The sequence below is a fragment of the Prionailurus viverrinus genome, chromosome A2 (genome assembly GCF_022837055.1).
Source record: "Prionailurus viverrinus isolate Anna chromosome A2, UM_Priviv_1.0, whole genome shotgun sequence".
NCBI classification, from domain to species: domain Eukaryota; kingdom Metazoa; phylum Chordata; class Mammalia; order Carnivora; family Felidae; genus Prionailurus; species Prionailurus viverrinus.
The window spans coordinates 122,106,527-122,134,181 of record NC_062562.1 but is presented as its reverse complement, the minus strand read 5'-3'; the positions used below and the strand labels follow the sequence as shown (position 1 = coordinate 122,134,181).

The 27,655-nt window shown below is 43.3% G+C and overlaps 2 protein-coding genes and 1 non-coding gene across 7 annotated transcripts in view; 2 read left to right on the top strand and 1 right to left on the bottom strand.

The window, feature by feature from the left end:
• The window catches only part of ZNRF2 (zinc and ring finger 2), a 127,152-nt gene extending 112,343 nt beyond the window's left edge, over positions 1-14,809 (bottom strand). For all 5 annotated transcript variants that reach the window (XR_007147804.1, XR_007147801.1, XR_007147802.1 and 2 more), the window contains exon 1: positions 14,341-14,809. Coding sequence is in view for 1 of the 5 variants with exons in the window: in XM_047838813.1 (XP_047694769.1) it covers positions 14,341-14,809 (469 nt within the window). In the remaining 4 variants the exon portion in view is untranslated. The remainder of the gene's footprint in view (positions 1-14,340) is intronic.
• LOC125161341 (U6 spliceosomal RNA) lies at positions 9,496-9,603 on the top strand. Its single transcript, XR_007150557.1, has one exon. It is a non-coding gene; the product is annotated as a U6 spliceosomal RNA (small nuclear RNA).
• Positions 14,808-16,076, top strand: LOC125154479 (methyl-CpG-binding domain protein 2-like). The gene is made up of 2 exons (XM_047838841.1): positions 14,808-15,277; positions 16,020-16,076. The coding sequence occupies exons 1-2, from the start codon at positions 14,808-14,810 to the stop codon at positions 16,048-16,050; spliced, it is 501 nt and encodes a 166-aa protein (XP_047694797.1). The 3' UTR covers positions 16,051-16,076.
• Positions 16,077-27,655: the final 11,579 nt, after the last annotated feature.

Here is a 27,655-nt window from a genome sequence, read left to right as displayed (position 1 = left end):
ACATATCTTCCTCTTCTTTCCATTCTTCATTACTTTTAAAGAGTTTAAATGTTCCCAAATAATGGGACAGACACAAATGGGGGCCTATATAATTTAAATCCCTATGAAACTAGCTCTAATATATCTAACATAGCTAAAAATCACTCCCCACATCTTGCCATTACTAAAGGCCCTTTCTTCTTCACTTATAGGAAACAAGAGCTTAGCATTTTAATATTTAAATTCATAACCCTGTCCATTAGAATTGACACAATAAATCTAATTCATAAAAATTTAAGTCAATACCTGAGAGGAAATATTTAAAACATATAAACAACCCAAAACTAATTTGTAGAATATATAATGAACTACAAATCAATATAAATAAAATAGGTGACAACATAACAGAAAAATGAACAAAGTCAATGAGTAGGCAATTCAAAAAGAAATATACGTGGCTAATAATATATGGAAACATGCTCATTTTCACTAGCAATCAGGAAACGGACATCAAAAGTTTTCATCAAGTGAAATGAAGGAAAAAATAGCATCTAATACCAGAAAAGCTATGGAAAATTTAGTATTGTCATATATGGTACAAAGCAGATTACTAATGCCTCTGAGAGGGAGTTTCAATATTTATTAAAAATTAGAGTGTGTATACCATTCAATCAGAAAATTCTACTTCTAGGTGTCTGTCTGGTCTTGTTCCTAGGTTCCTGGCACAGAGCTTCTGAAACTCTTGGAATTTCCCGAGTGATAAGAATGTCTTCACTATTCACAAGCCCCCTCGGTGACATGTGACTTCATGCTACTGAGACAATTCAGAATGGGGGCTAGTCACCAGAAAGACCAACCCTGTGAGTGAAGGCGTGAGGGGCAATGAGCCAGGCAACCTCTAGGGAGGAAAGAGGGTCAGAGATTAAGCTAACCATAAGGCCAATATTTAACCACCCATATCTACGTAATAAAACCCAAATAAAAAGGGACACCTGGTTTGGGGGAGCTTTCTAGTTTGTGAACACACAGTTGTGGTAGGAGGGTAAGGAGAAAGCAGGAAAGCACTGGGTTCACGATCCTCCCAGACCTCACACCGTGTCTCTTCATTTGGCTGCTCCTACTTTATATCCTTTATAATAAAACTATAGTCCCATGTATAGCATTTTCCTGAGTACCATGAGTTATTCTAGTGAATTCCCAAACCTGAACAGTCATGGGACCTTCCCCTGCCACCCCAGTTCCTCCAAATTTGTAGTCAGCTGATCAGAAGTACAGATGGCCTGGGAACCCCCAAGGTAACTGAATCTGAAGTGAGGGCAGTCTTCAGACAGTGCCCTTAAACCTGGAGTCTGACATTAATTCCAGAGGGTTGATGTCTGAGAAAGATCCATACATGTGCACATATTCATAAAGGTGTTTTTTACAACACTGGTGACGTGTAAACGTCCTAAATGCTTACCGACAGAAGAAGGGTTAAACTACAGTATATATGCAGATTATGGAAGAGTAAGTATGCGGCAGTTACAGAAGAGTTACACTCCTATGTCCTCCCACATAAAAAGTTCCTAACCCATTAAAGAGAAAAAAAACAGGTTTCAGAAGATAGTACGCCCCCGCCGGTCTTGTCAATAGGCTCTATCACAAAATTTCATACAAATGAAACCGTTTTTCTCCAAGTATGTGAATCAATTTACCAAAAAGTTAGGAAGTACACATACAAAACAATCATAATAGTGACATCTGGGGAGTGAATGCATCACCAGGGGAGTGAAAGTGACTTTCATTTTATCTGAGCCGTCAAAATTTCATAAAAATGGATTCATATTTCTTAGGCAATTAAAAAAAAAAAGACGACTTCCAGTTAAAGACAATTGCCTGAACATATTTATCAGCCTCTGCTCAGTTCAAACACCCTACTAAAATCTTTAAGAATGTATTTTTTTCAAGGAAATAAGCCTATAAAAGATAGAGGGGATAAAAGGGTTATCGTTAGACTACAGAAAGAAAAGCAGTGGCAAATTTCATCACAGAACTAGGAAAGCAGAAAAGCAACCAGATTTACAGCAGCCACATGAAGTGGCAGGCGCGAGAAAAGGACTAAAAAGAGAGTTACTCCAAGTCTCTTTCCAGTTGTCCTCCCTGACTTGCAGCAACTAGGCAGCTATCCCACCCCAACCCTGGCATTAGACTGGAGGTTTGTTATCTGGAGGGAGAAAAGTTTCTGGACTTGGGGACAACAGGAATAGTGACAGGCAGAGGTCCCTACTGATAATGAATATGAAAATTAAGTGAAAAGTACCACACTGAGTGTTAACAGTCCCGACTTTCTTCTCCTCTGCTCCTAGAATAGAGGTATAAAAAAGTGCATCCTCCAGGCCAAAGAGAGAGAGAGAGAGACAGAGAGAAGCCACTCTGGAAAATATGACCAGTTCAAGAGAAAAAGACACTAATTCTTAGGAATTTCTTAATTCCTAAGAAAAAGGGCACAGACAGATAACCCTAGGTGTTCAGACAGCTTCCAATCAGCTTTTTAGTGCTTTAAAAATGAGTGAATAACCAACCAACGATCACCAAACATTTGAAGAAAGAACCTAATGAAAGACTGAAGTCAAACAGAAAAAGCAACTGGGAAGAAACTGAGTAATTGGGAGGGTAAAAAAAGCATATGCATACACACAAACACATGTCATTAATAGTCTTAGGAAAAGATCTTGTACCCACAAAACACAAACAAAATGTATGAAAAAATTCACAATAAAAAACTCTTGGAAATTTAAAAAGATTACAGAAACAGACAAAAATCAACTAAAGGGTTAGAAGATAAAAGCTGGGGGGAAAAATCCCCCCTAAAGAACAAAAAGATATAAAAAAAGATAAAGCAAAGGATCACTCTACATCCAACACTGAAATAATGAGAAAAGAAAATGGTGGAAGAAATAATCACAGAAATAATTTTTAAAAACTACCCAAAATCAAAGACCAGAGTTAGCGGATTGAAAGGACCTACCAAATACGCAGTGCATGAACACAGAACCATTCCAACACATGTAATATCGTCTTCCCACTTAATGCTATTTTGCATTGTGTTTCTATCATTTGCCACTGAAAAAGTCTTAAGACTCTATGACCACAATGCAACACTTCTAGGGAACACTAGAAATAACAAAAGGGCAGTAAGAACAACAGTAAATTTCCCACCAAAACACGTTAAAGCCACACTTTAACTCCTCGCTAAAAGAAAAAAAAAATCTAAATGTAGTGAACAAAGGGCACCTGGGTGGCTCAGTCAGTTAAGCGACCAACTCTTGATTTTGGCTCAGGTCACGATCTCATCGTTCATGAGATTGAATCTGCATCAGGCTCCGCGCTGACAGCACAGAATCTGCTTGGGATTCTCTCTCTCCCTCTCTGTGCCATTATCCCATGCATGCTCCTTCTCAAGATAAATAAACTTAAAAACTAATAAATAAATGTAGTGAACAAAATTATTTCTCAAGGGAGTTCATTTAATGACAGTGAAAATACTAAGTATCTAAAGCTATGGGAAGTGACTACTTATATGTACCAAGGGGGTAATCATCGCCTTACTGTTTTTACCATTAAAAAAAGAACAAATGAAAAATAAAATGAACTAAGAAACTTGGCTGGCTCTGGTAGAGCATGCAACCCTTGATCTCAAGGTCGTGAATTCTACACTGGGTGTAGAGCTTACTTAAAAAAAAAATTAGGGGTGCCTGGGTGGCTCAGTTGGTTAAGCATCTGACTTCAGCTTAGGTCATAATCTCACAGCTTGTGAGTTTGAGCCCCGCATAGGGCTCTCTGCTGACAGCTCGGAGCCTGGAGCCTGTTTCAGATTCTGTGTCTCCCTCTCTCTCTGCCCCTCCCCCACTAGTATTCTGTCTCTCAAAAATAATAAAACATTAAACAAATTTTTAAAAAAAATAAAATTTAAGAAAAGCTAGGAGAAAGGGCAAAATTAACTTTACAAAATGAGAAAGAAGATAAAAGAATACTAATGAAATTTAAAAATCAATAATAGGGGCGCCTGGGTGGCTCAGTCGGTTGAGCTTCCGATTTCAGCTCAGGTCATGATCTCATGGTCCGTGGGTTCGAGCCCCGCGTCAGGCTCTGTGCTGACAGCTCAGAGCCTGGAGCCTGCTTTGGATTCTGTGTCTCCCTCTCTCTGACCCTCCCCCATTCATGCTCTGTCTCTCTGTCTCAAAAATAAATAAACGTTAAAAAAAAAAAATTAAAAAAAAATCAATAATAAAAGTGGTAAAATTTATTCAAACCAAAAGCTGGTTCTTTGAAATGAATTACATGTAATAACTCACTATGCACAGTATATGGTTTATTTTTCTCAGCTCATATGTATACAAATAGAATTGACACATTATCACAGACTAATCAGAATTCAAACAAAAATTAGGATATACAAGATGTCAGAATTCATTAAATTCAAATGATGGAATGTACTTATTCTTTTTTGATACACTAAATTTATTATTAAAAAACGGGCACTGAATACAATAATGACTGACAGACATTACTCAAAATCCACTTTAAGTATTAAAAAACCTCACTAGAGTTTTCATGGGGAGACAAAAAAAAAAAATCAGATAGTCCTGAAATTATACCTTGCTTGAAGAAGCAGCCCTTTCCAAAGGGCAATTCAGCAATAAACATCAAATGCCTTGAACAAATGCATGCCTTTGGTTCAAACAATGCCACATCTCTGATAGATTTTTAAGAAGTGACTGGAGAAACATAAAACATTTGCGAGTCAGGGTTCTGACAGCAATAGTACACGGTGACAGCGCCCACTGCAAACAAACTGTATAAAACCCCAGCTCCCCTCACTCTCCCTTCTTCGCATATCTGGTCGGTAAGAACAGGAAGGACATCAAGAATTTGGCCAGTCCACACTGCCTCCAGCGCTACCACCCTGGCCCAAGCCACTGTTATCTGCTGCCCTGATTTTTTTAACTCCTTACCTGAGTCTTGCCCTCCAGCATCCACTCTCACATCGTGGCTGGAGTAATCCTCTAAAGCCCAAGTATAAGGAGGGGGGGGCACTGGGGGACCCAGTCAGTTAGGCTTAGGCATCTGACTTCAGCTCAGGTCATGATCTCATGGTTTGAGTTCAAGCCCTGTGTCACTCTTGCTGCTGTTAGCGCAGAGCCTGCTTCAGATTCTGTCTCCCTTTCTCTTTGCCTCTCACCTGTGCGTGCGTGTGTCCTCGCTCTCAAAAATAAACATAAAAAAAAATTTTTTTAAGCCCAAGTCCAGTTATGTCAATCTTCTGCTCAGAAACCTCTCAAATGCCTCCCCATCTCTCCCTAAAACAAAAGTCAAAACACCAGGTCAGTGGTTACTAGGCATTTTAGGATTCTGTCCTACCGAACCCCTCTCTGCTCTCACCTACAACCCTCTGCACTCCAAATATACTGGTTTCACAGCTGTTCCCAGGACACATCAGGTACATTCACTTCTCAGGGCCTTTCTAGAAATTGTTCCTTCTGCCTGGGTATGCTTTTCTCCTAGAGATCCTTCATGGCTTGCTCCCTCCCCTTGGTTTGAATGTCAACCTTGTCAGTGAGGTGATCTCCAAAACATTATTTAAAACAGGGGCAAGCCTCCACCCCACAATCTCTATCCACCTTCCCACTCCATTTTTCCCCATTGCATTCAACACCCTCTGACACACTATGTTTTTACTTGTTTACTGTCTCCCTAGAGTAGAAAATAAGGTACCTGAAAGCAGGGACATGTGTTTTATTTCTTCACTTCTGTATCCCTAGGACAGTGAATGGCAAAATAGGTTCTCATTAAATGTTTATGGATTGAATTTTGGAACCCTGAGCAGTCATTAAAAACCACGTTATAAAAAATTCAAAGTGAAGAAACTGATGAAGTGGAAACAGGGTGTTATCAAAGAATATCAAACCCATATATCAAAGAAGAAATCACAAGAGAAATTAAGCAATATTTTTAACTCCAAGGTAAAACCACTTCACAATTTGCGGGATTCACCTAAAGCAACTCTCAGAGGGAAATGTGTAGCCTTACAATCTTACATTAGAACATGAGAAAAGTTTAAAATGAAAAGTATAGAATGAATGTTCCAAAAACATGTATATGAAAAAGTAGACATCGACATTTTATTCCAGTTATTTCTGGTGGCAAGATTACAAGTGATTTGCTATTTCTTTTGTGTTTTTCAGTCTTTTCTGATTTTTTCTAATGAATATTAATTTTATAATAAAAAAATATTTCAATCAACTTCTTTTCCTTGGGTTCAATTCTAATGGCTGTTCTCCTACTCTGCTTGTCTCTTAAAATTCTTGTTCCCCAGGCCTCCATGCTTGCTCCTCAATTTATGTTCATCCCATAGTAATTTTGCCCATTTTTTGGCTTCACTTACAATCTGCTGATTATTTCTCAAGTTTTTGTAATGTTCTACATTAGTGATGTTCCAACTGCTTAAAGGATACTTCTAAATGGAACTCCTATAACCACGCAAAATTTAAGCAGGCCTAAAAGAACTAATCATTTCCTAAAATTTCTTCTTTCCTTTTTTAATATTGGTTAATGACATCATTATGCATCCAGGCTCTCAATCCTATGGGTTCTACCTTAGAAATCCTAATCAAATCCAACTTTTCCTCTCCTTCACCAATGCCATAATTTCAATTTAGGCATCTTCCACCAATTATAGTCTAAAAGAGTCCTAGCCTGGGGCACCTGGGTGGCTCAGTTGAGCTTTCAACTCTTGATTTCAGCTCAGGTCATGATCCCAGGTAGTGAGATGGAGTCCTGGGTTGGGCTCCGAGCTGAGTGAGGAAGCCTGCTTAAGATTCTCTCTCTCCCCCCCCCCTTGCCTGTTCACGCGCTCTCTGAAATAAAAAAAAAAAATTGGGGCGCCTGGGTGGCTCAGTCGGTTAAGCGTCCGACTTCAGCCAGGTCACGATCTCGCGGTCCGGGAGTTCGAGCCCCGCGTCGGGCTCTGGGCTGATGGCTCGGAGCCTGGAGCCTGTTTCCGATTCTGTGTCTCCCTCTCTCTCTGCCCCTCCCCCGTTCATGCTCTGTCTCTCTCTGTCCCAAAATAAATAAACGTTGAAAAAAAAAAAAAAAAAAATTTAAGCAAGAGTCCTCCTAGATTATCTTCCTGCTACCTCTCCCCTCCTAACAACCAACTTAATCATGATTAGCAATGTCATAAACAGTGTCACAGACTGCACACTGCAGTACTCAGGAAGGTTGCCATCCATATCAACTATGATAGGAGTGTTGCTACTTTAAAACTTGGTTGGTTAGGTAAAACAAAGGCACAGCACTATAAAATCCTTCAACAAATGGTCCAAACCGAGTTTTCCAGTTTCATGCTGTCATCAGTCCTCCTGACACACTACAATCCAAACCTTTCAGTGTACCCTATCAAAATCCAAGGCTTTTGTGGATTCTTTAGTCTATAGCGTCTCCCCTGCATACAACTTCTAAACCTTTCAAAATACAGTTGAGGTGTTACCTTCCTCTGTGAAGTATTCCTTACCTGAGACAACATACCTTACAAAGCATTTTGTAATAGTCTTATTATGGCACTTGTTACAATATATAATAATCTCAAATTCAACTGGGACCTGAGCAAGCACAAGAGAGGCCAGGTTTGTACCCCTGACAACTACAATGCCAGCCCTTAAAAAGAAAAAAATTATGTTTACTAAAGCAATATTTACCACATTCATTATTACAACTTTTCTAAAATAAATAAAAAATGAATTTAAAAATAAAGTTAGAACAGTTGCATCTTTAACTGGCCAAAGTCTATAACCAAAGGTGGTTACACTTTACGATGGTCACATATGATCTCTTTCTTCTGAAATTTACACCTGTCATTCCCTCCCCTTGAGTCTGAGCAGGGCCTATGACTTCTAACCAGTGGAAGCAGTAAAGCAACGGGCTGTGTGTGATTACACGCATGTATTTACGTAAGAGTATAGCATCAGTTCATCTTGCTAGACTTTCTCCTTTGCTGGCTTTGAAGAAGCAAGCTGCCATGAGCTTAGCAACCATGAGGAAATCAATTTTACCAACCAGAGGGGGCTTGAAAGTAGATGCTATCCCAGTCGAGTCTTGAAAAAACAACCCAGTCCTAGCATACCTTTATTGCAGTCTTGCAAAAGAACCACGCTAAATTGAACCCAGATTCCTGACCTATAGAAATCGTGAGATAATAAATATGCATTGTTTTGGTCAGCAAAATTTACAGTAATTTGGGGCATCTGGTTGGCTCAGCCAGTTAAGCACCCGACCCTTGATTTTGGCTCAGGTCACGATCCCAGGATCGAGGGATCAAGCCCTTCTTTGTCAGGCTCTGCATTGAGCGTGGAGCCTGTTTTATCTCCCTCCCTCTGCCCCCTCTCCCCTGTTTGCACTCTAAAATTTAAAAAAAAGGGGGGGGTTCCTGGGGGCTCAGTTGGTTGAGTGTCCAACTTCAACTCAGGTCATGATCTCGCGGTTCATGGGTTCGAGCCCCACGTTGGGCTCTGTACTGACACCCTGAGCCTGGAGCCTGCTTCTGATTCTGTGTCTTCCTCTCTCTCTGCCCCTCCCCTGCTTGCACTCTGTCTCTAAAATATAAAAAAATGTAAAAAAAAAAAAAAAATTATAGTAATTTGTTAATAAGGAGCATGGAAAACATATAATGAGAACCTAAGGTATTTCTGAACCCTTTGTTGTTTACACAAAAGACATGTTTTCCCCAATTTCTAAACACTTAAACAAGTACAAATTTAAACATCAGTTAATACCAGTCAAGTGCATGCATAATTAAAACATTTAATTTTTAAATTAAAATACTTTGCTACATAAAACTTTGCCTGTATTTCTTTTTTTTAACCAACTAACTAATATACCCAATTGTACATATACCCAGTATATGCAATAAGTGTAATATTAAGGCAATTCTCCTTATAAACACAGACTAAATAATCAATACTTTAAAAGCTAGTATCTAGGGGAGCCTGGGTGGCTCAGTCAGTTAAGCGTACAACTTTAGCTCAGGTCATAATCTCATGGTTCGTGAGTTCAAGTCTTGCATCAGCCTCTGCTGTCAGCACAGAGCTGTGTGGGATTCTCTATCCCCCTCTCTCTCTGGCCCTCCCCCCTCCCAAAAATAAACATTAAAAAAAGCTGGTATCTAATGACACTGGTAACCAAAAAACAAATAAGAACCCATTTACTAGTTACCAGGCAAAGCAATCAAATTGGAGGGGGCTGGGGACTTACTGGAGGCACCATCCTTAGTGAAACAACTGTCTTTGCAGCCAGCAAAGCATCGGAGGTACTTAGGTCAGACAGCTTTCCTATCAGATGATGCCCGGTGCAACACAAACCACCCCTCCCTCCAGCCCATCTTCTACCCTGCAGTCAAGAGAAGTTTCCAGGGGAAAAAGTAATAAAATAAAGCTGGAGGTAGAAGAGAGGAGGGAAAAAAAGAACTGTCAAAATATTCCCGTGCTCCCTTCAGCAGTCCCTATACTAAAACTGGAATGATACAGACAAGATTAGCATGGCCCCTGCACAAGGATGACACTCAAAATATTCCCAACGCAGAAACTTCTAGGTCAGAGTCCACACTTTAGCAAAGCATACAATGCAAGGTATCTTCTACGGTGTTTAAAGACACGTGGGATTACAAGTGAGAAACACTGGGCCAGCTGGGTGGCTTAGTAGATTCAGCCTCCAACTCTTGATTTCTTAGGCTCAGGTCATGATCTCACATGGTTTATGAGATCGAGCCCTACAAGTCAGGCTCTGCACGGACAGTGCCCCAGCCGGTTTGGGATTCTCTCTCCTTTTCTCTGCCCCTCCCCCACTCATGCTCTCTCGCAAACATTTTAAAAAAGAAATCCTCAAAAAAAAAAAAAGTGAAAAAATATATTAACCACCAGAGTTCTTGTTCTTTTGAGAAGTGACAGAGGTGGTAGTTTTAAGTGTAATTTTGCTTAGGAAAAAGCACATATTTCTATTCTGCCACACTGCACAAAGATTTTCAATTGAATAAAATTCAGCAATAGGAAGATTAATCACAATATCCCAAATTCAAACATTTTTGGCACTAGATAACTGGTAAGAATGAGAACAATTCAGTAACAACTAATGAAGATAATCCACTACCTTAGAAACCTTCACCTATCTTGAAGATTAAGAGAAATAAATCTGCCTGGAAATACAGGTTTTATTTAACATATTCATGTTAAGAGATAACATACACTCCAACATAAGGAAGCAAGTTTCCTCAGGAACAGGAGGCGCCTGAACTACAGACTACTGAAACACTCAAGGACACAACTCAAGCCAATTAGAAGGCCAAAAGCAATTGAGTACCACCAGTTAATTGTCCAGATTAATTCATTTTACATGGTCACTTCTAGGTGCATGGATAGGTTCTAACAGAAGCCCACATGATTTCTCCAGAAATAATCTCCATTCACTGGTATATTTGTATACTCCAATTTTCCTTCCCCATCCTTGCTGGATCATTAAAGACTACTATTCTACCACTCATAATAATTGATTTTAAGTTTATTTATTTTGACGGGGGGGGGGGGGGGGGGGAGGGAAAAGGAGGGAGAGGCAGAGAGAGAATCCCAAACAGGCTACGTACTGTCAAGCACACAGCCTGACACCGGGCTCGATCCCATGAACCTTGAGATCATGACTTGAGCAGAGATCAAGAGCCAGATGCTTAACCCACTGAACCACCGAGGTGCCCCCATAATAATTGATTTTATGAACACCAGCAACTTAATAGGGAAAATGTAGACAAAAAGCCGAAAAAATCCTAAAATGCCACCAAGGCTTTTAAATTATTGGCCTATGTATCAGTGAAGACCTGTTTTAAAACAAACATGATAGCCAAGAGAAGGCTTTTGTTCATTTTAATAGTATTAAACTCAGCAGTCATAAAACAAAAGAAACATCCTTCAGTTCTAGGGAATTTCTGTAAACTAAAGTATCTGGATTAAGCACCTCTCTTCAGGTTTTCTCCAGAGAGAAATAAGAAAGTATACACAGCTAAAATGCACATTCAAAACATAAAACCAACAGAGAAAACTTCATGCAATTTGGTTATTCATTATGACGAAACTAGTAACAATTCAACCTGTTAGACTAATATTTAAAAAAAAAAGTGGTACCGTTTAGATTTTCCTTTTCCATAAATCACATGACATCCTAAAAGAGAGTAACAATTTTGAATCTTATTAGCACTGTATTTTCTTATTAGGAAATAATAATGTAAACATCAATTAAAATAAGTTTTACAAAATTACAGCAAAACTTCACACTAATTCAGAAATACTCCTTTTCTCAATTTTCAGAGGGCCTTACTTTATATACACCCAAACATCTGTACAACCTGTAACTGAATAAACACATTAATACCATAATACATACTAAGAAATTAAGTCAAAATGAAGTATAATCAAGTCTAATTTTTAAAATAAGGTTCATCATCTGAAAAATACATAAAAAGAAGATAAGATTCATCTGGTTTCCTAAATCTCAGGATGAGGAAAATCTTGCTTCTATTAAATCTCCCTGATGAACCTACCCACTGAAATAGAAGCAAAAATCTCATGAAATCAAATGCCACTACAAAGATGTGTTTCTGCATAAGTGTGCTCCATCCACTTGTCTTAACTAGGATTCAAGGTAGTGGCATACTGATTTGTTCCTACCATACAATAGAAGCAAGTAATTTCTCTGATCCCCTTCCAGGCTCTCTCAACTGGGGTTCCTCATCTGAACTACCAAGCACAGATAATTTGACCGTTTTCTCCAATTTCCCAAGAATGATACATAACTAGAATCGTTCTAAATGCATAGTAGAAAAAAGTGAATTAGCTGCACACATCAGAGGACTTAGGCCATTAGGATTCCATTCTGTATACAGACCTGGAAGAAATACTGCCACAACAAGTTCCACAGTGTCACTGTGTTATTAGGCTCCAGTCATCCTAACCCCCAAGGTATTTAAAAACAAACAAACAAAAAAACAAAACTAGGTGCACAAAACAAAACTAGGAACTTCAACAAGAAAAGATAAATTTGCTTTACTTCTACTTTTAGGAACCAGGTCTTTTCATTTGCTAATTTACTATGAATTAATAGCAATAGCATGAATGTCAACTATCTTCCCCTGCTCTAAAGGGGTTTTTTTTTTTGTTTTTTTTTTTTGAGAAAATAAACCCATACAGATCTACTGACTCTTTGTTAAAGGAAATTACCAGCTCTTAAAAAAAAGAGATAGTAATCAGTATATTAAAGAAATGAGATATTAATTTGACAGGCTTTTTCGTATTCCTTTAGCAAGCTTTTAAATACATCTTTTGATGATCATAACTGCTAAATGCAGTTGCTTTTTCACTTTAAGACATTTTTTTAACCTTTTTTTTTTTTTTAATGTTTATTTTTGAGACAGAAAGAGACGGAGCATGAGCAGGGAAGGGGCAGAGAGAGGGAGACAAAGAATCCGAAACTGGCTCCAGGCTCTGAGCTGTCAGCCCAGAGCCCGACGCCGGGCTTGAACTCACGAACCATGAGATCATGACCTGAGCCGAAGTCAGATGCCCAACCGACTGAGCCACCCAGGCGGCCCTAACTTTTTCATTTTTAAAGTTTATCTATTTAACTTTGAGAGAGAGACAGAGACAAGGAGAAAGAGAATCCCAAGCAGGCTCCACACCATCAACGCAGAGCTGGTGGAACGGGGCTGGAACCCACAAACTGTGTGAGATCATGACCTGAGCTGAAATCAAGAGGCAGATGCTTAAACACCTGTGCCACCCAGGTGCTCTTTAATCTCCCATTCTCAAGAAACTCTTGTTACTCCTCAATGTAGTGACTACAGCCGTGTTAATTACGATCAAACTAACCTTCAACTATGTTAATTATGATCAAGCCACAGTAAGGACGGCACTAGTTCTTTTTCTCAAAAAAGGAAAAGCTTTTAATGGCCCAATTTTAGGAAATGTCAGTATTTCTACTTACGTATCAAAATTATAACAATTAAAGGTAGGTAAAGAGTTATTCTATATTGAATGTGCAAAGCAGCATTAAAAACATGGAAAAAACTAAACATGACATTCTCGTTTTCAATTATGTTACCATGAATATTGATAGTACAGAACATTAGGGCAAATAACATTATTGAACATTCCACTTCAACTCAAATCTCTCACATTTGGAAACATGAATAAAAGGGCCACAAAAATGGAGGGGATAGTGTTTTCACTGTTCTAGCTGCGCTCACTTGTGAACATAATGCAATGCTATGGGGAGGTTTATCTTCTATAGTCAGCATCTCTAATCAGATTAAACTTCAATTTCTTTTCATGAACTGGGAAGGGAGGGGTTTCTTGATTCATTTACTGTATTAACCGTTTTGAGGTAAAGTAAATCACCACTGAACACACGAGGCGGCCAAACTCCGTTTCCTCAGATCAAGTGCACCCTTCCTCTGTTTCTACACAAAAGCACATCATTTCGCTATTAAAAATGTCCATTTCTCACAAGTGACTTTTCCTGAACTCTTGTCAACACTGCTTTTCGGAAGCACCTCGGCTCTTACTGCATCTTTTGGGCAGAGTCCTGATACTCAGCCTCTCTTTAAGAAACTGGTTTCAATGTTTAAAATGCCCTCCTCCTCCAAAGTAAGAGGAGCTCGCATTAACCATTATCTAAAGTCGCAGTTCACTGGAGTCAAAAATGCATTTTTTTCATCACACATTCAACCCATTCAACTGCTCGCAGAAGGTGTGGCTACTGACATAGACTTAAGAATTACAGTTTTATATTAACAGCCAGTCCAAAGGAGAGAACTCCCTCCTTTTCCAAATACTCCCACGTTCCTTGGAGACCCTTTGACTCTTGGCCTTTAGAAAACGCTCCCCACTGGGGTCCCCAGTTAGCACTACGTTTGGCAATGGGTCTTCCGCTCACTTCCTGATACTAAAAAGCCACAAGCACGAGGGCTGCAGGGTCGGTTTGTTTCAAAAACAATCTTTGCTCCCTGCACCCCAAGGGGAAAACGTGTGCCTCCTCTGCTGGGGACCCACTCTGAGGCGGGGGTGCACCCGGTGTCTAAAACCCAAAGCCCAGGGCGCAGCGGGAGCGGCGCCGCCAGGGTTAAGCGGCGCTTTTCCTCCCCAGAGGGGCGAGCGGGCCGCGAGGCAAAGCCGCGGCGCTCAGGCTGAAGGAGAAAAGGAGAAGGGTAAAAACCCCGCGCGGCCGCGGCCCACGTGCCGCCCGCGGGAGGCAGGGAACCGGGGAGCCGGAGAGGGGAGGGAGCCGTACCTCCAAACATGTGCGGCGAGAGGTGAGCTGGTAAGGAGCCGATCACCAGGCGCGGTCCGCCGGGGCCCCCGCCCGCCGGCCGGTCCCTGCTGCCGCCGCCGTCCTCGGGGCTGCTGTGCACCGAGTCCTGCGAGCCGTACGGGCCGCTGCTGCTGTTGGGGATGTTGAAGGAGGACTGCGCCGCGCGGGCCGCCGACGCCACGCTCCCCCCGGCCCCGCCGAGGGAGCGGCTGCGCGGGGCCGCCGAGGCCGCCGCGGCGCCGCCCGAGGCGCTGGGCTGGTGCGCGCCGGACACCTGAGCCGGAAACCTCCCCGGGGCCGCGGCCCGCGCCCCTCCGCCGCCACCGCCGCCGCCGCCACCGCCCGCGGTCCCATTGGCCCCTCCGCTGCTGCTGGAAGGTAGATCCGAGCCCGAGTAGGCGCGAGTGCGGCCGTTAGCAGCGGCCGGGCCGCTCTGCTTGGCGCCCATGTCCGCCCAGCCCCGGGCCGGGCCCGCGCGCGGCGCCCGGAGCGCCGGGAGGGCGGGAGCGAGCGCAGGAACGAGCGGGAAGGGCCGAGGCGCCGCGACCCGCGCAAGAAGAAGCCCGCACGTCCAGGACCGCCGCCCCGCGCCCCGAAGGGCGGTAGGCGCCCGGCGCGCTCTTGTGCTCGGGGGCGGCGGGCGAGACCGGTGGCCTGCGGGAGGTCGCAGGAAACGAGGAGAGGCGGAGAGGAAGGAGGTCGGGCTGCGGCGGACGCCGCTCTCTAGCTCCGGCGGGAGGGGCGGCTCAGGTGGCTGTGCGGCTGCCGCTGGTTTCGGTTCTGGTGCTCCGGGACGGGCCGCTGCCGCTCTCTGCCGCCGCCGCCGCCGCGCTCTGCGCCCGGGGCCTCGGTACCGCCTCCTCCCGGGCGGCCGCAACTACCGCCGCCATCCTCCCGCTCACACGGCGGCTCGCGGGTGAGTGGGAGGCGCCCGCCCAGACTCCGCCGGGGCCACCTTCCCTCCTCCCCCAGCCACCCAGCTGTTATTAACGGAGAAAGAGGAAAAACGGGTGGCGCGTGAGGGGAGGACGAAGGAGGGAAGGGAGGGGCGGCGCGCGCTTCCCGGCAACCGTCGCCGCACTCCCCCCCGCGAAAGAGGGCCGGGGGGGGTCTGGGCCACGAAGGTGGGGGTGCCCAGTAGGGGAGGAGGTTCCCCGGCCTTCACACCGGAAGGCCGAGGAGCAGCGCGGCTCCAAAGTGCACCGGGCCGGGTGTTTGGGTCGCGGGCGGTAGCCCCACCCCCACCCCCTCGCGCCGCCCGGCGGATTGGCTCCCGCCGGCCCGGCTCCGCCTCCCCCGGCCGCGGCCTTCCCGCCCCGGCCCCGCCTCGCCTAGGTACAGCGGTGTGGTAGGTGCTGCCACCCGTGGACTCGGTGATGGACAGGTCGTTGGCTCCGCCCCCTCCCCCAGGGCGCGCCCCCTCCTTCGCCGCGGGGCCTAAGCGGATTGGAGGGATGAAGCCCCTCGGGGCGCCAACCAGAAAGCGGCCCCTCCTCTTGCACGTGGCTCCAGGACTCTGGGTTACACCGGCTGTAGGAACTTCACGTTTTCCCAGCTGAGCCTGGGAATGGCGGGGTCTTGGGTCCGGAACTTTCAGTTTGGATGGGTGTTAAGGTCCTCTTTGGTATTATTCAGAGCATCTCTTTTTAATAAAACAGAAGTTCAGCAATATTGATGATAAGACTATGAACAGCGAAAACAAAAGAAATAACCAAGAAGGCAGAAGCCAGCTCCATCTTAATTCGACCTATCCCGTAAAACTGACGGTGGAGGAAGCGCAGTTGGAAGAAGGAAAGATAATCGAGCCTGACCTTCAGTAGTAAAGCAAAAACTGTGGTGCAGAGAAAGCTACACCCGATTTAGGAGACCAGGGGTCTGGGTCTGGGAGCAGAAATAACTTACATGCAGTAAGCAAATTTCACCTTTTTGGACATTCGTTTCCTGACCTGGGATTAAATCCCTAGGGCACCCGCAGCCTTAAAATCCAATAATTTCTCTAGGGGCCCCTGACTGGCTAGGTCGGCAGACCGTGGGGGGGGGGGGGGGGGTAAGTTTAAGCCCCCAGGTTGGGTGTAGAGATGACTTAAATAGATAAACTAAAAAAAAAAAAAAAATCCCACTATGTCTCTAAAATGGAATTTAGCAAAATTCTCTTCGGTTCATTACTGTGATGTATCTTGGTGACAGAGCGTGGTCTGGAAATTCGTTTTGAAAATGGCTGAGGTGTCCTCTCTGTGAAAGTAGCAACCGGTATTTTTGTGCAAACTGTAAAAATAAATCTATTTTTCCCATATTTGTAATGTCATTGGTGTAATTATTTTCATCATTTAAGTATGAGAATCAAGTTTTTAAACAAGTGAAGAATATATGTACAGATATAGATGCATTGTGTGTGTACGTATGTATATATATGAAAACGTATATGTGTATTTATCAATATATATGTATCACTGTGTGTATGTACATATGCATATATATCAGTGTATCTGAGAATGGGAAAACAAAACTATTCCATGCAAATCTGAAATTCCGTCATCTTATGTATGAGCTTACTGAAACCATTGTTCACTTGGTAAGCAGAGAAAATTTTGAAAGGCTAAAGTGGTCACCAGAATAAGTTCTCGTTCAAGAAGGTATTTAGTGATTTGGTCTGATTTAACTTTTACTGAATGGGGCCTTCAGTGTAAAACTCTGGTTCAGCAGGAATATAGAAAAGTAAGAGACACTATGATTTAAAAAAAGTAAAAGAGTTTTGCAGGTCTCTGAGGAGATAACAACTGATAAGCTAAAGGATATCACATTCATCATTATGTATGCATTTTAAAAGTTTAGGTAGTGGTGCCTGGGTGGCTCAGTGTTGATCTTGGCTCAGGTCAGGATCTCATGTGATTGGTGAGATCAAGCCCACAGTCACGCTCTGCGCTAATAGCCAGAGGCTGTTGGGATTCTCTGTCTGCCTCTCCCTCACTCACACTCTCTTTTTCAAAATAAATAAATAAACTTTAAAAAAAAGTTTATGTAACTATAATATGGAGCAAATGCCATTCAGTAGTTAAAACTATTAAATGAAACGACTTAACAATAAAACTGTATGACTCTTAGTTGTATCCAGATTTAGTTATATTTTGCATCATCACATCCAAACTTATATTTTTAAATCATTTTCACTCAGACGGTAATTACACCTGAAAGCACTCAATATTTATTCCTAACTAGGAAAAAAAAATCCCCTGATAGTACCAGGCTTCCAACATTCATAGCACACATAACAGCTGGAATTGTACACATGTTTGAGCAATTGTTTGATTTATGTCCCTTTCTCACAAGACTAAATTCCATGAGAGCATGGAAAGCGTGTAGTTTTGCTCACCATTGGCAGTGCTTGGCACACAGTAGCCTCTAGGTAAGTATTTGTTGAACAAATGAGTGGCCAGGAGGCCATTTACAGGCTGAATGTTGGATAGAAGAGAACATAAATTGAAATTAATTATTTAGCTCATAAACATGTGTTTTGTGTTACTCAGCACCAGGCAAATCATGTTAGTCAGGACAGGCTAAGGTACTCAGTGGAATCAAACCCCTAACCTTGAGGGCCATGATGCAAGGAAGGAAAGCACATTTGTGAGCTCACTTGGTCTGCCCTCTCATCTCTCTTCAAACGGTTTCCCACCTGAGTGGCAATCTTGGGTTTCTCTTCAAGTGGTGACTCAGGGACCCACACTCTTATCTAATGGCTACGCAGGCCCTCGGACCCCTAACAGAGCCCTTCTCTAAAACCTGTGTACCTGGCTGGCCAAGGGAAAAGGACTGATATTGAAAGAAGTTTTGGCCAAGCCTGGAAGGGTTTGCATCCCTCCTACCCACCACCCAAGCTGGCAGAAATTAGTCACATGGTCTAACCTAACTGCAAAGGGATCAGGAAATGCGGTTTTATGTGTGTGCCCAGAAAGAAAAGGAAACAGTTTTGGCAAGTACAGAGCAAGTATGTCTTTGTCACAAACAAGAACAGTTAGTTGCCTGACTGTCAAATATCTAAGTATTAAATCTTAGTAAAACATTTTACAATCAAGTTAATTTAAATGAAAATTTTCTAGTGACAGTTACTGTTATTAAACCATGAAAATATAGTGAAGAAAAACTAATTTTTTGTGTGCATGTGGGTCAGCTAAATTCTATCTTTTGTATTTTTTTTTATTTTTTTAATGTTTATTTATTATTGAGAGACAGAGAAAGAGACAGAGCGTGAGCATGGGAGGGGCAGAGAGATAGGGAGACACAGAATCCAAAGCAGGCTCCAGGCTCTGAGCTGTCAGCACAGAGCCCGACGTGGGGCTCCAACTCACAAACCTCAAGATCATGACCTGAGCCGAAGTCGGACACTCAACCGACCGAGCCACCCACGTGCCCCTAAATTCTATCTACTCTAAATTGTGTTTCTAGAAATGCTGTCTAACACAACTCTTTAATTAGCCATGTAGATCAGTGATCCACAAAAAACAGTCTCCAGACTAACAGTATCTGCATTGCCTGGAAACTTCTCAGAAAGGCAGATTTTCAGACCCCCACCCCAGACCTACTGACTGGAAAAGTGCTTGAACAAGTCCTCTAAGTGATTCTGATGCACACTAATGTTTGAGAAAACACTGCTCTAAATAATCACTGATTAGTTTCACAGTAGAATACCATGTTACGATGTGATCACCATTTTTATTAAATGCCCTCTCCATATGGATGTCCCCTGTGGCCCCACTCCCAACCTCGCCATCGCAGGTTGACTTCTGTATTCCCACTAAATGCTGTGTTAATACTTCCTTCACAGCACTGATCATGCTATTATCTTGCTTGCTTGTCACTAAATAATGCAGTCCACGATAGGCCTCACATGTATTCTATACCCCCAGCACCAAACACAGTGCCTGGCACCTTTGATGGAAAACAAATGATCCGTGAAATGAATAAATGAGTGAATGAATATTCCTACTTAAATGATTGTTATTTTTAAAAAATGTTTTAATGTTTATTTATTTTTAAGAGAGACAGTGCAAGCAGGGGAGGGGCAGAGAAAGAGAGGGAGACAGAATCTGAAGCAGGCTCCAGGCTCTGAGCTGTCAGCACAGAGCCTGACCCAGGGCTGGAACTCATGGACCAAGAGTCCATGACCTGAGTCGGACGCTTAACTGACCGAACCACCCAGGCACCCCAATGATTGTTTCTTGAAGGTCATACATGACCTTATCTTCTATTTACCCTCCTTGACATCTCCTCTGTGGTAGATTTCCTCTCTGGATAGGCCTTTTTGATTCTTTCCCCATGAGGATTCTGGAGTTAGAAAACCTTGGCTCGCTATGTTTTTTCCTTGGCCCTTTTCCTTCCTTCCTCAATCTCTCTCCAAACAGGAATCCACATTAAGCTGTCACTGTGTTTTATCGTCAACCAAACAGTTCTGGCTTCATATAAAATTTGTAGCTTCTTATTATATCCTACCAGTTCTTCAAAAATTAAAAGTGCTGCTTCATCTAAATCGGTACACATGGGTATACATACAGATCTAGAACTGAAACAAATTTTATGAGCTCATACCCATGCAACTTGGGATGCACACCATTTTCTGTTGTATTCCATTTCACTTTTGTAAAATGCTGGTCACTGCCTACTGAATTGATTTTACAACCCATTAATGGGTTGTAATCTGCAGTTTGACTAAGGATGCTCTGAATCAGTGCTTTGCAAGCTTTAGTGCACGAAAAAGAATCATCTAGAGATCTTGTTAAAGCCGATTGCCAGGCCCCACCCTCCATGATTCCCACTCCCTAGTTCAGGGTTGGGCCTTGAACATTGGCATTCTAACAAGCAGCCCAGGGAAGCTGGTGCCACACCACTTCAGACTGTATTTGGAGAAGCACTGGTCTAAATGATGCTTTCCTGTACATCATCAGAATTGTTCTTTTCATGTCTCGGTGACTCTTAAAGAGAACAGAGTCCCAGCTCTTTAAAATTCCTAATCTTTGAAGCTTTTCGTAATCATATGAAAAAATATGTTCTGTTTTTCTTCCTCCTCATATGGTTTAAATGGTGATACTTTGACCCATGGCTTTTGAGGTTCAAAATTACTTTGAATTGTTAAAGCACCACACATTGACAACATTGGTGGCCAGAAACCCACACTGGAGCAGATAAGCTAGTTTTGGGCTTGTCAGTAAAAATGCCTGACTAATGGAGCACCCGGCTGGCTTAGCTGGTAGAGCTTAGTGGTATAGAGATTACTTAAAAAAATAAAAATCTTAAAAAAAAAAAAAACCAACAAACCCACACCTGACTGCTGGGTTTGCTGTGACCCCGTTTGAATTTCAGTTTAGGTGAGTCTCTTCTCTTTGGCACTTACTCTTTTCTGTGCTTCTCTTTCCTCTCTTGCCCACTCTTTTGTTTATTTATTATTATAAAACTTAAAAAAAGTTTTTAATCCCAGTGTAGTTAACACACAGGGTTATATTCATTTCAGGTGTACAAGATAGTGATTCAACATCACCTGGTGCTCACAAGGACAAGTGCACTCCTTAATCTCCACCACCTGTTTCACCCAGCCCTCACCTGCCTCCCCCCTGCTAACCATCAGCTTGTTCTCAATAGTTAAGAATCTGTTTCTTGGCTTGGCGCGCTCTCTCTCTCTCTCTCTCTCTCTCTCTCTCTCTCTCTCCCTCCCTCCCTCCCTCCCTCTCCCTCTCTCTCTCTCTGTTTTCTCTTCTGCTCGTTTGTTTTGTTTTTTAAATTCCCACATTCATCTTTCTCAGGCTGACTTATTTCACTTAGCAGTATTCTCTCCAACTCCATCCATGTCCTTGCAAATGTCTCGCCCCCTCTTTATTTAGTTACTTACTGATTTATGTTAAGCAAACTCTACGGTCAACGAGGGGCTCGAACTCTTGACCGCCAGATCAAGAGTCACCTGCGCTACCAACTAAGCCAGCCAGGTGCCCCTGTGTGGCATAGTCTTAAGGCCCTCCTGCAGGCAGCAGGACTTTAGCACTTTTTGCCAAGGTCTCTGCCAGCCCACATTTCCTCTCATTATAGTAGGTAAAAGATGGCCATGGTTTTGCCTGGTTTGTTTGTTTGTTTTTTAGTGTTACACACTACAAACTCTCTTTCTCTGTCTCTTTTCTTTTACAATACCCAGTCTCTTTACCAAACTATAGGACTGTCCGTATTATTACCTATCTTTAAATAGGTTTCATTTCTTTAAAGACATAAATGGACCATCTAAAATTTATCTTAATACATCTTAATACAGAAAACACTGCTTAGGATTTTATTGGTGATTAGAAACTTGTCTCTTACGTTGTGAAACTGAAGTTAGTTTAGAGGAATATTTAGGGACCACATCGTTGGGTAATTTTTTACAGAGAACATCCATAATGTATACAATGCCCTTAGCACACTTTTACTTTTCTCTGAGTACGCCAAATTCTCTTTTCCCTTTACTCGCATTGATGCTTTAATCAATCATGCCTGTCTTCCAAAGGAAGGAGTCAAGTGCTACAGGAGTACAAGTGCATCCACCATGAAGTGGGCGAGCTCAGGCCAGAGTTAGGTCCTGGCTCTGTCTAGCGCTGACTGTGGGATTTAGGGCAAACTAGTGAACCTGGCTAAACCTGTTTCCTCTGTAAAACACAGATGATCATAATACCAGTCTCACGGAGGAGTTGCGAGTCTCAAGTGACTCAGTCTCTGTTTGAAAAGACTTTGAAATTTGTTAATAGATACACGAATTTTTATCTCAGTGTCATTATCTCTAGCAAATTGTACTAATTTGCAGATGATCTGTAGCAGGTCCTGATATTGTCACATATACCAATACTGGTACTGATTTTACTACTTTGTGCAATTTTATTTTTTTAATTTTTAAATGTTTATTTTTTATTCTTATTTTTGAGAGAGACAGCACACAAGCCGGGGCGGGCGGGGGGGGGGGGGGGGTAGGGAGACTGAGAATCTGAAGCAGGTTCCACACTGACAGCAGAGAGCCTGATGAGAGGCTCAAAGTCACGAACCATGAGATCATGACCTGAACCCAAGTCGGATGCTTAACCGACTGAGCCACCCAGGTGTCCCGTCCACTTTGTGTAATTTGAGTGCATCATTGACACTTAATGCTTTGTGGGTGATAATTGTTTAGTAGTGATTTACTAAGAAATATGTACATCATGAATCTTGAGGACACTCTGACATATCATGATGGCCAGCCTATATCTTTCTACCATGGGACGGATGGGTGTGCATGCATATATATCTCAATGAAATTTGAAAAGAAACTATCACTGAGAGACCAGGATTATCTATTTGAAATCTCTAATATTTAAAAATTTTTGGGGGTGCCTGAGTGGCTCAGTCGCTTAAGTGTCCAACTTCGGCTCAGGTCATGATCTCACAGTTCGTGAGTTCGAGCCCCATGTCGGGCTCCGGGCTGACAGCTCAGAGCCTGGAGCCCGCTTCAGATTCTGTGTCTCCCTCTGTCTGCCCCTCTGCTGCTTGCACTCTGTCTCTCGCATTGTCTCAAAAATAAATAAACATTAAAAAAAAAATTAAAACTTTAAAAAATATATCTTTTGATTCTAGAGGGCAGTTAAATTACACTTCCACTAAGGAGACTTTGGGGTCCTGAATAGGATTAAATGTGCTGTAAAAGCACTTCATGTTAATCAATCGGTGACCAGATCCCTAAGCCATGTTAAACATAGATTCTGAATCATCTTCCTTTCTAAATACAGGTCGAGACACAATGTCAGCACCTATCTTTATTATATAAAAATAACTTAATTCTTTCTTATCAAAATGGCATAAAGTAGTAATCAGAGCTTAAATATTTATATTATGCTCTACTTTCAATCCACTTTGGCTTGCGAACGGTATTTTTAAAAAATCGTTAAAAGCCCTTATTTTAAAACCCTTAACACAAAACAACCACAACCCATGCTACTGTTCCTCCATTATGAAGAAATCGCTCAGATTCCATACCTAGCGTTTTCAAAGGAATCCCTGATCTTTATTAGGGACCTACTGTTGAAAAGGTATAACGCTCAGTGGAAAGGTGTGACACGGGGTCAGTATCAAGGGAATTTTCCCAGCCTACTGAAGTGAAGAAGAATCTGGGGAAAAAATAGTTCTCTGCTACATAATGCATGTGGCTCCGCCCCCAATGCCTATGCTCTCTCATCCCTGCTTCCTACCACTGGTTTAAATCACTATGGTTAGACATGAATGATTAAAAAGTCTTATAAGACATTTTCCCTTACCACCTCCTCCCCCCCCCCCTCCCAGAGGTAGCCAAAAGCCCCAGTAAAGGCAAGCTCCCTATTTTTGGCCTATAGATTGCACAAGCCTCCCAAGTACGGAAACTCTGTTTCTGTTTTATTTTTAAGTCCCTACAGTGCCTGCTTGTAGAGCTCCCAGACAGTGTGCACACACAAGACATTCAGTAACTGCTGGGGATCATGAGGGCTAGCGGTGATAAGCATGTCCTGAATTACTACTGACTTAACAGGCTGCTATTACCACATTACGTTTGTGTGGGCCACATTTGCTGTCTTCTGCACCCTTGGGCCAGGGCAGCCCGTGCCTAAGGTGGTCAATTCCCTTAGAGTTGCTACTGATTGATATACGCTCTCAGGTTGGGCCAGATTGGAAGTGGTAAGCTCATAATTGCGGGACTAACTTTCCTGGGAAACAAGCAAAAAAAAAACAAAAACAAAAACAAAAAACCACAAAAAACCAAAGCAAAACAAAACAAAAACCCAGCGCAATAAAAGCTACTGTTCAGTTCAACCTGCCCCACCCCCCATTTCCCAAAAGCCAGCTGGGCTCTCTGGCTGTACTCTGGAGGCCACAGGCCTAAACTGGGGAGGTTTCAGAACATAGCCCCGATCTGAGTCCGTCCCTGGTGCCTGGAGACATCAGGATACCTTGGGACCCAAACCGGAGATGTCTTCGTTCCTTAAACCAAAAGCGACTGCACGTCCGTAATATGTCAGGCCCTGTGTTTAGCACAGGGGATGCAAAGTTAAGTCAAACAGGGTCCCTGCCTCCAAAAACCTTACCGCTTATCATCAGGGACACAGACATAAATAATGAGATGTATCGAGTGCAGTGTGGTAAGTGCACGCCGGAGCTGAGTGCAGGGATGGGGGTTGGGTGAAGGACAAGGATGCATTCCCAGAAGTGATAGTGAGCTGAGTCTTGAGAGAGAGAGAGCTGGCTTAAGCAACCACAGGCATTCCAGGCCGAGGGAACATGAAGCGAGGGAGAGCTTTGAGCCTCTGAAGCGCTGCAGGCAGCTCATTGTAGCTGGAAGGAAGAGGAGGAGGCCCTGAGGTGAGCGAACAGCCTGGGAAAGTAGGTTGAGGCAGAGTCTAAGAGGCTTGGTGCGCTGGGCTAAGAGGTTGGAATCATTCCAGAAGGCAAAAGGGAACCACCCTGCAAACAGGGAAGTAGCGTGATTGTATTTACAGTTTAGAAGGATAACTCAGGAGGCATTTTGGAGGATTTATTGATAGGAGGGGGGAAAAGAGGTCTTGGAAACCAATTGGATTTTGTGCATGACCGAGAAGGGACGCTCAAGGGTGACAGGTAAGCTTTCTGGTCCCTGGTATCGCTAGGTGGGAAACATGGGGGAGAGATCAAGTGTGAGAAGTAGGGAGACCAAGTCAGGTTTACAAAGCAGAACAAAACCGGCCTTTAGGTTGTGGCAAGGCATGGGGTTAAGTTCTCTTGGCTTTAGACACCCAGCCAATGTGGAATTTTCATGGAGGGGTACGTGGGTTACTTTAGTCAGGTCTCTCCGAGCCCCGGGTTGCATCTTGCACAACGCTTGTCAGCGCTGGAGCCACGTCTCCTGTTCTCCGTGTGTGTTCACCCTGTACTAGCTGGGTGCCATCCCTAGGAGAGACCTCCTGAAAATGGGGAGTCACAAGGGGCAGCAGAGTTAGTGCTGTGCAGTCGGATTGGAGGGCGACCAAATATTAATGCTAGGCGTGGCAAATCTATTTTTCTTCATTGTTAACATTCCAGGAACGAAGGAAATCCAGGGCTTGTTATTTTCTAACACGGTCTACGGTACAAACAGCAGGGTCCTATTACGCTAAATTAGGCTATTAAAAGGCTCATCACCTCAAACATTGCATCGTTTATTATTTTTAAAGTGATGACTACGACAGGCAGAAAAACGCCCACCTAAAGATGTCCATGCGCTCATCCCTGTGAGTATGTTACCGTCTGTGGCAAGAAGGACTTTGCAGGTGCAAATAAATGAAGGAACCTGAGACAGGGAGATTGTCCTGGATTGTCTGAGTGGCCCCATGTAAGGACAAGGGTTCTCGAAAGTGAAAGAGGGAGGAGGAGGGACAGAGGAAGTGGAGTGCGGTGCAAGGAAGACCTGATTGGCCGCTGCTGGCTTTGAACACAGAAAGGGACTGCAAGCCAAGGAATGCCAGTGGCTTCTGGAAACGGGAAAAGGCAAGGAAACGGATCCTTCCCGAGAGCCTCCAAGAAGAGCACAGATCTTCCAACATCTTGATTTTAACCCAGTTAGACCCATTTGGGATTTCCAAGCTCTGTCTAGAGCCATAAGATGATAGATTGATTTCTGTGGTTTTAAGCAACAAAGTTTGTGGTAACTTGTTACAGCAGCAACGGGAAACTAATGACTATCCTTTAAGGTTTCAGAACGCCCCCTAGCCCCCGGCTATAAGCTGCCTCAAAACCAGAAAAAAATCTAATAAACATGACCATGAAATCCTTAAATCTTTACGTGGTGGATCATACGTATTTCTTCTTGGCTCCCTGCCCCATTCTTGAGCCCTGGTAGCATAGGACATTGTGGTCTCCTGCAGCGGGGCACTACCAGTATCTACGATGCTTTTAAAAGACTCCACGTGGAGCATAAGCCCCAACGACGTCCCATCACCTGCCTCACAACAGCCTCTCAGACCGCCTTCTAAATGCAAGCATTGAGATCAGAAGGCCATAGCATTAAAAGGAGCAGTCTTGGGGTCTTTGTGTTTTAAAATACGTAAGCGGACGATAGATTTGGTGCAATTGCGGTTCTGAAGATAGGCCTGCGTTTGCCAGGACTTGAGGAAGGCCCCTGGGTGAAGTCTGGTACGAGTCCCACAGAGGAAAGAAGGTGGCAGCTGTGAAAGCACACACTGACATCTAGTGATACAAAACTGCACTGCCAAAGGCTTGAAGCCTGAGCCGGCTGCATGGATGGGCTCCTTGTTTCTAAAGCACAAGTCCTCCCCCACCCCCACCCCCACCCCTCTCCAGGACTCAAGACTCAGTGCAGACCAGGGGATTCCAGCTCCCCCGCCGGTGGGGCTGGGGGCAAGGCAGGCTCCTTTAACACTTGTGTGAACCTGTCCAAGTTTAACCACCTGAGAGTCCTAGCTCTTAAGTTTTTGAAATGATTATTTGCACACATTGTAAAGCTAAAACATTTTACTTCTAAAAACCTTTTCGTGCTTCCGGTGGTTAGACACTTGAATGCCAAATGAGTTTTTAAGAGCATGTATATTTTCTAGGTTCACAGAACAATTGCTTTGGGTGTGATGTCCCGAGCAAGAAATAACCCGCATCAGGGATGGAGCGAGGGCGGCAGGTACGTATGCCCTTCTTTGCCCCTAGAACTTGATCCCCATTAGGTTTTCATCAATTCTGAAGCCGAAAGCACAGAAGAAATGGCAAAGAATGCCCCATCCATTTTTTTTTCCATTTTTTCCCTATGCACATGGTGAAAATAAGTCAACAGAGGTAAGATTTCTATGTCTTTCCGTAATGCGGGCAAAATTAGAAGCAAGGCTGAATTTTTAACTTTTTTTAAGCGTTTATTTACTTTTGAGAGAAAGAGAGAGACAGAGGCATGAGCAGGGGAGGGGCAGAGAGAGGGAGACACAGAATCTGAAGCAGACTCCAGGCTCTGAGCTGTCAGCACAGAGCTCGACATGGGGCTCGAACTCACCAACCGTGAGATCCTGACCTGAGCCAAAGTCAGATGCTTAACTGACTGAGCCACCCAGGCATCCCATAACAAGGCTAGATTTTAAAGGCTAGTGCAGCAACCCAGGTAGAAAATAATTAGCTGTATGATAATGTGAATGTACTTAATGCCACTGAGCTCTATACTTAAAAAAATGTTTAAAGTGATAAATTTTATGTTGTGTATATCTTACCAGAATAAAAAATTAATGAGAGGCTGACCCACATCAGTAGCAGTGGGCATGAAAGAAGATTCCACAGGTCTAATCAA

What these genes read in the sequence shown, in the direction of transcription:
- LOC125154479 (XM_047838841.1), top strand. Translation starts at nt 14,808, where the DNA reads ATGTCCGCCCAGCCCCGGGCCGGGCCCGCGCGCGGCGCCCGGAGCGCC. An exon ending in GCTCACACGGCGGCTCGCGG is followed by an intron (nt 15,278 to 16,019) that starts GTGAGTGGGAGG and finishes TTAATAAAACAG; the next exon opens with AAGTTCAGCAATATTGATGA.